General features: G+C 48.6%; 1 protein-coding gene across 3 annotated transcripts in view; it reads right to left on the bottom strand.

Moving 5' to 3' along the window:
• Positions 1-10226, bottom strand: part of pank4 (pantothenate kinase 4 (inactive)) — an 82598-nt gene extending 72372 nt beyond the window's left edge. For 2 of the 3 annotated variants that reach the window (XM_072478064.1, XM_072478063.1), the window contains exon 1: positions 10053-10225. In XM_072478064.1, coding sequence (XP_072334165.1) covers positions 10053-10221 — 169 coding nt within the window. In that variant the 5' untranslated portion in view covers positions 10222-10225. Of the gene's footprint in view, positions 1-10052 lie in introns of all 3 variants that reach the window. The other variant, XR_011935403.1, reaches the window with a different exon arrangement.
• Positions 10227-11527: the final 1301 nt, after the last annotated feature.

An 11527-nucleotide genomic window follows, 5' to 3' on the forward strand; every position in this document is an offset into this window, starting at 1 on the left:
TTGCAAATGTCTCTGTATTCTTTTTTAGAAAAACCTGCGCATTGCTAAATCAAATTGCTCCATTCCAGGAGATTGCAAACTGCTAAATTGTACATCCTGCCAATGCATTTACGATGGGGGCACTCATTTTTATGGATCTGTTGAGTTCATATGTCATCTTTCTATAGCAGGCAAGACTTCTAATGGCTTCAAAGTCTGATTTTCTGTTTTGAGTTGGCAGCAGGCTGTTCATGCATGACTTCCTAAATAATTAATAATTTCCTAAAGGAGAATATTCAACCACTATAACTGATATAACGGGTGACACGGTGGTTAGCACTGCTGCATCACAGCGCCAGGAACCCGGATTCAATTCCGGCTTGGGTCACTGTCCGTGTGGAGATTGCACATTCTCCCGGTGTCTGCATGGGTTTCACCCCCACAACCCAAAGATCTGCAGGATTGGTGGATTGGCCATGCTAAATTGCCCCTTTATTGGAAAAAATGAATTGGGTACTCTAAATTTATTTTTTTGAAAACAATCTTTATAATTTATACTGACACACGTTATTCAAATATCTGTCAGATTCTACAACAACAATTTGCATTAATATAGTGTCTTTAACATCACAACATGCCCCATGACACTTCACAAGAGCAATTATCACACAAAAGTTGGCAACAAGCTACATAGGGAGAAACTAGGCCAGATGGTTAGGTCAAAGTAAGGAGTGTCTTGAAAGAAGAGAGATATATAAGCGGTTCGACGACAAGGAAAATTAGGAGAAAGGTTAAGAGGAAATATAACTTAGGAGAGTTTACTGAGGGAGGTGTTAAGATTCAGAACAGAGGTAAAAAAGCCAACATAAGCGTACTTTACCTGAATGCTCGTAGTATTCGGAATAAGGTAAATGAGTTGATGGCGCAAATCATCGTGAACGACTATGATTTAGTGGCCATTACTGAAACATGGTTAAAGGATGGTCACGACTGGGAGTTAAATATCCGAGGGTATCAAACCTTTCGGAAGGACAGAGTGGATGGTAAGGGAGGTGGTGTAGCTCTGTTATTTAAGGATGACATCCGGGCAACAGTAAGGGATGACATCGGTGCTATGGAGGATAAGGTTGAATCCATTTGGGTGGAAATCAGGAATAGTAAGGCGAAAAAGTCATTGATGGGAGTAATCTATAGGCCACCAAATAGTAACATTATGGTGGGGCAGGCAATAAACAAAGAAATAACAGATGCATGTAGAAATGGTACAGCAGTTATCATGGGGGATTTTAATCTACATGTTGATTGGTTTAACCAGGTCAGTCAAGGCAGCCTTGAGGAGGAGTTTATAGAATGTATCCGCGATAGTTTCCTAGAACAGTATGTAATGGAACCTACGAGGGAACAAGCGGTCCTAGATCTGGTCCTGTGTAATGAGACAGGATTGATTCAGGATCTCATAGTTAGGGATCCTCTCGGAAGGAGCGATCACAATATGGTGGAATTTAAAATACAGATGGAGAGTGAGAAGGTAAAATCAAGCACTAGTGTTTTGTGCTTAAACAAAGGAGATTACAATGGGATGAGAGAAGAACTAGCTAAGGTAGACTGGGAGCAAAGACTTTATAGTGAAACAGTTGAGAAACAGTGGAGAGCCTTCCAAGTGATTTTTCACAGTGCTCAGCAAAGGTTTATACCAACAAAAAGGAAGGGCGGTAAAAAGAGGGAAAATCGACCGTGGATATCTAAGGAAATAAGGGAGAGTATCAAATTGAAGGAAAAAACATACAAAGTAGCAAAGATCAGTGGGAGACTAGAGGACTGGGAAATCTTTAGGGGGCAACAGAAAGCTACTAAAAAAGCTATAAAGAGTAAGATAGATTATGAGAATAAACTTGCTCAGAATATAAAAAGATAGCAAAAGTTTCTACAAAGAGGATGAGAAGGGAGATTTAGTAATGGGAGATGAGGAAATGGCTGAGGAACTGAACAGGTTTTTTGGGTCGGTCTTCACAGTGGAAGACACAAATAACATGCCAGTGACGGATGGAAATGAGGCTATGACAGGTGAGGACCTTGAGAGGATTGTTATCACCAAGGAGGTAGTGATGGGCAAGCTAATGGGGCTAAAGGTAGACAAGTCTCCGGGACCTGATGGAATGCATCCCAGAGTGCTAAAAGAGATGGCTAGGGAAATTGCAAATGCACTAGTGATAATTTACCAAAATTCACGAGACTCTGGGGTGGTCCCGGCGGATTGGAAATTAGCAAACGTGACACCACTGTTTAAAAAAGGAGGTAGGCAGAAAGCGGGTAATTATAGGCCAGTGAGCTTAACTTCGGTACTAGGGAAGATGCTGGAATCTATCATCAAGGAAGAAATAGGGAGGCATCTGGAGGGAAATTGTCCCATTGGACAGGCACAGCATGGGTTCATAAAGGGCAGGTCATGCCTAACTAATTTAGTGGAATTTTTTGAGGACATTAACAGTGCGGTACATAACGGGGAGCCAATGGATGTGGTATATCTGGATTTCCAGAAAGCCTTTGACAAGGTGCCACACAAAAGGTTGCTGCATAAGATAAAGATGCATGGCATTAAGGGGAAAGTAGTAGCATGGATAGAGGATTGGTTAATTAATAGAAAGCAAAGAGTGGGACTTCCGGGTGCGGCGATGACCAGCTAGGTCGCACGTTTCGGCAGCTCCCGGTGGAACGGACTTTTGGGCTCTTGATAGGAGCCCCAACGGCAATTCTAACGGCAAAAAACACTGTGCTGGAATCCAGAAGGGAATCCCCCCTGGACACGGATGGAAAAAAGAGAGGAAAGTGGCCGGATTGCAGTGGATCCTCTAGAGCAGCGGCCAGGAAGACAGGCACAAAGCAAGATGGCGTCGGAAGGAGGCAGTTTAATATGGGGCCCTGACCAACAAGAGTTCCTGCGGCGTTGCGTGGAAGAACTCAAAAAGGAGATGAAGAAGGAGCTGTTGGCCCCAATATTACAAGCGATTGAGGGGCTAAAGAAGGAGCAAAAGACCCAGGAACAGGAGCTTCGGGTCGTGAAGGCAAAGGCTGCTGAGAATGAGGACGACATACAAGGCCTGGTGGTGAAAACGGAGATGCACAAGGCACAACACAAAAGGTGTGTGGAAAGGCTGGAGATGCTGGAGAATAATGCGAGGAGGAAGAATTTAAGGATTATTGGTCTTCCCGAAGGTGTAGAAGGGGCGGACGTCGGGGCATATGTGAGCACGATGCTGCACTCGTTAATGGGACCGGAGGCCCCGACGGGTCCGCTGGAGGTGGAGGGAGCCTATCGAGTTATGGCGCGAAGACCGAGGGCTGGAGAAATTCCTCGAGCCATAGTGGTGAGATTTCTCCGATATAAGGACAGAGAGATGGTCCTCAGATGGGCAAAGAAAACTCGGAGCAGTAGGTGGGAGAACGCGGTGATTCGCGTATATCAAGATTGGAGTGCGGAGGTGGCGAGAAGGAGGGCAAGCTTTAATCGGGCCAAGGCAGTGCTGCACAAACGGAAGATTAAATTTGGAATGCTGCAACCGGCAAGACTGTGGGTCACACATCAAGGGAAACACCACTACTTCGAAACGGCAGATGAGGCGTGGACATTTATTGTCGAGGAGAAACTGGAGTGAGCGGGCCATAAAAAGAACGTTTGGGACAAAGTGGGGGGGTGAATATGTGGGATGAAGGGGGGGGAAAAGAGGGAAGAGATGACTTCCCAAGGTGTTAATCCTGCGACCCTGTAACTTTTCTCTCTTCCCCATGTCGTGGGGGAGGGGGGGAGGGAGGATGAGGAGCTGAGGGCGCCAGCCATTGGGAGCAGGGCCAAAAGGGAAGCGCGGGCTTTGTTCCCGCGCTATGGTAATCACGGCGGGAGCAGGGAAGCAGGAGAGGGGGCCTCGCACAGTGTGAGCCGAGGTCACGGGGGGGGAAGCCGAGGTCGGCCAGGGTTTGCTGACTTCGGGGAGCAACATGGGGGGTGCAATTACGCTAGTTTGGGATCTAGCAGGGGGGGGGTTAACTGGGTTGCTGCTGCTGGGGAGAAGGGGGAGCTGGTATGGGGGGGGCGGGGGGGGGCCGCTTGGGGGGGATACGGCTACGTGGGAACCGGGTGAGGAGCTGGATTGAAAAAGGAGATGGCTAGTCGTCAAGGGGGGTGGGTAAAGAGCCCCCCCCCAACCCAGTTGATCACGTGGAATGTGAGAGGGCTGAACGGGCCGATTAAGATGGCACGGGTACTCGCACACCTAAAGAAACTTAAGGCAGATGTGGTTATGCTTCAGAAGACGCATCTGAAGCTGATAGACCAGGTCAGACTACGCAAAGGATGGGTGGGGCAGGTGTTACATTCGGGGCTAGACGCAAAAAACAGGGGGGTGGCCATACTAGTGGGGAAGCGGGTAATGTTTGAGGCAAAGACTATAGTGGCGGATAGTGGGGGCAGATACGTGATGGTGAGTGGCAAATTGCAAGGGGAGGCGGTGGTATTAGTGAACGTGTATGCCCCGAACTGGGATGTTGCCAACTTTATGAGGCGTATGCTAGGACGAATCCCAGACCTAGAAGTGGGGAAGTTGGTAATCGGTGGAGATTTTAATACGGTGCTGGACCCAGGGCTGGACAGATCGAGGTCCAGGACCGGAAGGAGGCCGGCTGCAGCTAGGGTGCTTAAGGACTTTATGGAGCAGATGGGAGGAGTAGACCCCTGGAGATTTAGTAGACCTAGGAGTAAGGAGTTTTTGTTTTTCTCCTATGTCCACAAAGTTTATTCACGAATAGATTTTTTTGTTTTGGGAAGGGCACTGATCCCAAAGGTGACGGGAACTGAGTACACGGCTATAGCCATTTTGGATCATGCTCCACATTGGGTGGATCTGGAGATAGGGGAAGAAAAACAATAGCGTCCACCCTGGAGAATGGACATGGGATTATTGGCGGATGAGGGTGTGTGTTTAAGGGCGAGGGGGTGTATTGAAAGGTACTTGGAACTCAATGATAATGGGGAGGTACAGGTGGGAGTGGTCTGGGAGGCGCTGAAGGCAGTGGTTAGAGGGGAGCTGCTATCTATTAGGGCACATAAACAGGAGGGTAGGGAAAGGGAGCGGTTGTTGAAAGAACTTCTGAGGGTGGACAGACAATATGCGGAGGCACCGGAGGAGGGACTGTACAGGGAAAGGCAAAGGCTATATGTAGAATTTGACTTGTTGACTACGGGTAATGCAGAGGCACAATGGAGGAAGGCACAGGGTGTACAGTACGAATACGGGGAGAAGGCTGGCCCACCAACTGAGGAAAAGGGGAGCAGCGAGGGAGATAGGGGGGGTGAGAGATGAGGAGGGAGAGATGGAGCAGGGAGCGGAGAGAGTGAATGGAGTGTTCAAGACATTTTACGAAAGATTATATGAAGCTCAGCCCCCGGATGGGAAGGAGAGAATGATGTGCTTTCTGGATCAGCTGGAATTTCCTAAGGTGGAGGAGCAGGAGAGGGTGGGACTGGGAGCACAGATTGAGACGGAGGAAGTGGTGAAAGGGATTGGGAGCATGCAGGCGAGGAAGGCCCCGGGACCAGATGGATTCCCAGTTGAATTCTATAGGAAATATATGGACTTGCTGGCCCCGCTACTGATGAGAACCTTTAATGAGGCGAGGGAAAGGGGGCAGCTGCCCCCGACTATGTCAGAGGCAACGATATCGCTCCTCCTAAAGAAGGAAAAAGACCCGCTGCAATGCGGGTCCTACAGGCCCATTTCCCTCCTGAATGTAGACGCTAAGATTCTGGCCAAGGTAATGGCAATGAGGATGGAGGATTGTGTCCCTGGGGTGGTTCATGAGGACCAAACTGGGTTTGTGAAGGGGAGACAGCTGAATACAAATATACGGAGGCTGCTAGGGGTAATGATGATGCCCCCACCAGAGGGGGAAGCGGAGATAGTGGTGGCGATGGATGCCGAGAAAGCATTTGATAGAGTGGAGTGGGATTATTTGTGGGAGGTGCTGAGATTTGGTTTTGGGGATGGGTATATCAGGTGGGTACAGTTGCTGTCTAGGGCCCCGATGGTGAGCGTGGTCACAAATGGACAGGGGTCTGACTATTTTCGGCTCCATAGAGGGACGAGGCAGGGATGTCCTCTGTCCCCGTTATTGTTTGCACTGGCGATTGAACCCCTGGCCATAGCATTGAGGGGTTCCAGGAAGTGGAGGGGAGTACTCAGGGGGGGAGAAGAACACCGGGTATCTCTGTATGCGGATGATTTGTTGCTATATGTGGCGGACCCGGCGGAGGGGATGCCAGAGATAATGCGGATACTTGGGGAGTTTGGGGATTTTTCAGAGTATAAACTGAACATGGGGAAAAGTGAGTTGTTTGTGGTGCATCCAGGGGAGCAGAGCAGAGAGATAGAGGATTTACCGTTGAGGAAGGTAACAAGGGACTTCCGGTACTTGGGGATCCAGATAGCCAAGAATTGGGGTACATTACACAGGCTTAATTTAACGCGGTTGGTGGAGCAGATGGAGGAGGACTTTAAGAGATGGGACATGGTGTCCCTGTCATTGGCAGGTAGGGTGCAGGCGGTTAAAATGGTGGTCCTCCCGAGATTCCTTTTTGTGTTTCAGTGCCTCCCGGTGGTGATCACGAAGGCTTTTTTCAAAAGAATCGAGAAGAGTATTATGAGTTTTGTGTGGGCTGGGAAGACCCCGAGAGTGAGGAGGGGATTCTTGCATCGTAGTAGGGACAGTGGGGGGCTGGCGCTACTGAGCCTAAGTGAGTACTACTGGGCCGCCAATGTTTCAATGGTGTGTAAGTGGATGGGAGAAGGGGAGGGAGCGGCGTGGAAGAGATTGGAGAGGGCGTCCTGCAGGGGGACTAGCCTACAAGCAATGGTGACGGCACCGTTGCGGTTCTCACCAAAGAAATACACAAGCCCGGTGCTGGTGGCTACATTGAAAATTTGGGGGCAGTGGAGGGCTTTTGCGAGGCAACAGGTGAGGGAATTCCCGCAGCTCCCGACGCAGGAGGTGCAGGATAGAGTGATCTCAGAGACATGGGTGGGGGATGGTAAGGTGTCGTACATATACAGGGAAATGAGGGACGAGGGGGAGATCATGGTAGATGAGCTGAAAGGGAAATGGGAAGAAGAACTGGGGGAGGAGATTGAGGAGGGGCTGTGGGCTGATGCCCTACGTAGGGTAAACTCATCGTCCTCGTGTGCCAGGCTAAGCCTGATACAATTTAAGGTGTTACACAGAGCGCATATGACTGGAGCACGGCTTAGTAAATTTTTTGGGGTAGAGGATAGGTGTGCGAGATGCCGAGAGGCCCAGCGAATCACACCCACATGTTCTGGTCATGCCCGGCACTACAGGGGTTCTGGGTGGGGGTGGCAAAGGTGCTTTCGAAGGTGGTGGGGTTCCGGGTCGAACCAAGCTGGGGGTCCGGGTCGAACCAAGCTGGGGGTTGGCTATATTTGGGGTTGCAGAAGAGCCGGGAGTGCAGGAGGCGAGAGAGGCTGATGTTTTGGCCTTTGCGTCCTTAGTAGCCCGGCGCAGGATATTGTTAATGTGGAAGAAAGCCAAACCCCCGGGTGTGGAGACCTGGATAAACGACATGGCAGGGTTTATAAAGGTAGAACGGATTAAGTTCGTGTTAAGGGGTTCGGCTCAGGGGTTCACCAGGTGGTGGCAACCGTTCGTTGATTACCTCACAGAAAGATAGAGGGAATGGAAAAGAAGTAGACAACAGCAGCAACTGGGGGGGGGGGGGGGGGAGGGAGAGGGGGAGGGAGAGGAGGAGGAATCGAACGGACTCTCAGAGATGTTATTGTACATGTATAATATGTATAGGTAGGTGTTATAGGTAATTGTATATTGGATTGTATTTTTGGAGAGTATTTATTTTGGACAAGGTAGTTGCCATTCAGTTTTGTTTTTGTTTATATATTATTTATTTACTTGTTTAAAACTGGCCACTGTTATTTATATTGCTTTATTGTTGTGTAAAAGAAACACTACGTACTGTTATGTTTGGCCAAAAATCTTGAATAAAATATATTTTTTTTTTTTAAAAAGAAAGCAAAGAGTGGGGATTAATGGGTGTTTCTCTGGTTGGCAATCAGTAGCTAGTGGTGTCCCTCAGGGATCAGTGTTGGGTCCACAACTGTTCACAATTTACATAGATGATTTGGAGTTGGGGTCCAAGGGCAATGTGTCCAAGTTTGCAGACGACACTAAGATAAGTGGTAAAGCAAAAAGTGCAGAGGATACTAGAAGTCTGCAGAGGGATTTGGATAGGCTAAGTGAATGGGCTAGAGTCTGGCAGATGGAATACAATGTTGACAAATGTGAGGTTATCCATTTTTGGTAGGAATAACAGCAAAAGGGATTATTATTTAAATGATAAAATATTAAAACATGCTGCTGTGCAGAGAGACCTGTGTGTGCTAGTGCATGAGTCGCAAAATGTTGGTGCAACAGGTGATTAAGAAGGCAAATGGAATTTTGTCCTGCTACAGTGGTGAACTCGCCAACATTGAGGGCATTTAAAAGTTTATTGGATAAACATATGGATGATAATGGCATAGTGTAGGTTGGATGGCTTTTGTTTCGGTGCAACATCGTGGGCCGAAGGGCCTGTACTGCACTGTATTGTTCTATGTTCTATTACTAGGAGGATGGAGTTTAAGACTAGGGAGGTTCTGCTGCAATTGTATAAGGTGTTAGTGAGGCCACACCTGGAGTATTGTGTTCAGTTTTGGTCTCCTTACTTGAGAAAGGACGTACTGGCACTGGAGGGTGTGCAGAGGAGATTCACTAGGTTAATCCCAGAGCTGAAGGGGTTGGATTATGAGGAGAGGTTGAGTAGACTGGGACTGTACTCGTTGGAATTTAGAAGGATGAGGGGGGATCTTATAGAAACATATATTATGAAGGGAATAGATAGGATAGATGCGGGCAGGTTGTTTCCACTGGCGGGTGAAAGCAGAACCAGGGGGCATAGCCTCAAAATAAGGGGAAGTAGATTTAGGACTGTGTTTAGGAGGAACTTCTTCACCCAAAGGGTTGTGAATCTATGGAATTCCTTGCCCAGTGAAGCAGTAGAGGCTCCTTCATTAAATGTTTTTAAGATAAAGATAGATAGTTTTTTGAAGAATAAAGGGATTAAGGGTTATGGTGTTCGGGCCGGAAAGTGGAGCTGAGTCCACAAAAGATCAGCCATGATCTCATTGAATGGTGGAGCAGGCTCGAGGGGCCAGATGGCCTACTCCTGCTCCTAGTTCTTATGTTCTTAAGGAGGTGATTTGCAAGCTGAGAATCCAGACAGCGTGACGGCATGGCCACAAATACAGGAGCCGAGAAAATCTGCGAAGCACAAGAGCCAGGCCCAATTTGGAGGTGCAGAGATCTCCAAGCGCTGTAGATCTAGGAAATACGGGGGGGGGGGGGGGGGGCTGTGGAGGGGTTTGATGCAAATTAACTATGATGGGGCTTAAACACAAGTATGAAAATTGAGGCGGGGCTAGAAGCCAACGCAGGTCATCAAGCTCAAGCACAGGACTTGACAGGAAACCTGACGGAACAAGGCGGGAGCCCAGGAATCGAGAGATCGACTTTAAAGGTCTATCAATATAAACTGCTATTATACTGGCCGTGAAGGAAAAAAAGAGAATTGCTCCCTGATAAATAATGACCGTGTGCTGAAGCTGGTCAGAATGCAGCACACGCCTATCCCTGGCTGGCAGCCTTCACATTCTTCGTGAGCTCTGTAAACACCTGTACAGGTTTGTGTACTTTCCGCCCAGAGTGAGTTGTCACAACGATGGCTGACGGGAGGTGTAGTTTTTCTGTCCACGCCTTTGAACATCGACTAACTGGTGCCGCCTGTGCTGAAAACTATAACTCCCAGCGGCCCCGCGAGCGGCTGCACATGCGCATCGCGTCCACTTGTCGCATCTCCCCACCCGCGCCCGCCCCTCCGGATCCTCTCAGGCCAAACAGTTCCCAATCACCCGCCCCTCTCTCCCAGCACCAACGCCACGCTTTATTGCTCTGCTCACCAATGTCAATGGCGAAGCTCTTGGCGTTCTCCAGGTTGCGGAAAATCTCGTCAGGCGGCAACGTGATGCTTTTGTCCAGGCCGTCCCGCGCAGAGCGGGACGTTCGAACGCCCCCGGCCGCCTTCGTGCAATCTGCCGCCATTGCCGTTCCCACAGCCCCGCGCGTCATACGTAAAACCGTGCGTCATACGCAATCCGCACGCTCCCTCATGGGAGCCGGTGACGCTACACGCAATGCAAGACAATTACGTAATCTGCAGCATTTGCTCATGACTGAAGTGTGGGGAATTGGAGCAAATTCTGACGATTTGCTGCCTGGGTGCCTTCCCCTACCACAGGGGGATACACACTTCAGTCACACATAGAACTTGGGATCTCTATAAATACCAACAAAACCACAGACTCACTGTAAAATTACGCCCAAAACACAGAAGCCCTGTAAAATCAGAAACTCCAGAACATCCTCCGGCCTTAAACTTTGCGAAGTCATACAGCAACGCCATTGCATTAAACAGGATATTAAGATGTCGACACCAGAGACTGTCATGGATTACCAAGCAGCAGTGATACCCGTGCTCATATATGCACTGGGGACTTGAATGACCCACAGCAAACAGCACAAAGGACTGGAGAAGGACCACCAGCGGTGTCTTCACAAGATCCTCCAAATCCAGTGGCAAGGAAGGTGGTCCAACAGCAGTGCCCTCTCCCAAGCCAACATGTCTGGCCTCAAGGTGCTAGTCAGTGAAAACCAGCACTGCTGGGCAGGAGAGGTCATTCGTATGCCCCACACCAGACTGCCAAATCAACTGCACCTTTGGAACTTGGCCATGGCAGAGGACACCTAAACCAACAACACGGCTTTAGGGGTGTCCTCAAAGTATCCATGAAAAGGTCAAACATCCCTTGCCGACTGATGGGTGTACCCAGTTTGTGACGGACCAAAATACAGGTTTTACTCAGGAAGGCACCAAACAAATCAAGGTGAAGTCGAGGCAATGGAGAGAGCACACAAACCTCCCAACAACTCATCTCCCTGACCCTTAAGCACCATCCATCCTGTTCTGCAAGTGACAGAGTCTGAAGATTGCACATTGGACTTTGACTGGACTTAGTCATCTCAGAACCCACTGAACTGGAGTGGAAGCAAGTAGTCCTCAATCCCGAAAAACTGCCTAGAAGGAAGATGTTAGTGTTATCACAGAAACGGATAGCATGCTCAGAAATTAGCACGTACAGAAATTTAAAGAACAAGAGAAATATATTATTTTTGTCAAGCCCTTGCTGTGTTTTTTAAACAATTGTTCAAATGTAATATGTCTTTGTTGTGATTCGGCAAGTGGGTGAAGCTGTTATTTCACCTGTATGATGTCACCTGCAAGCCTCCCTGTGATACGTCATTGTCTATATTTTTGGAGAATTGGATCGATAGTTCAAGGGAAAATGACACTGAGACATAGAACATGGAACATACA

Source organism: Scyliorhinus torazame, chromosome 16 (genome assembly GCF_047496885.1).
Source record: "Scyliorhinus torazame isolate Kashiwa2021f chromosome 16, sScyTor2.1, whole genome shotgun sequence".
Lineage (NCBI taxonomy): Eukaryota > Metazoa > Chordata > Chondrichthyes > Carcharhiniformes > Scyliorhinidae > Scyliorhinus > Scyliorhinus torazame.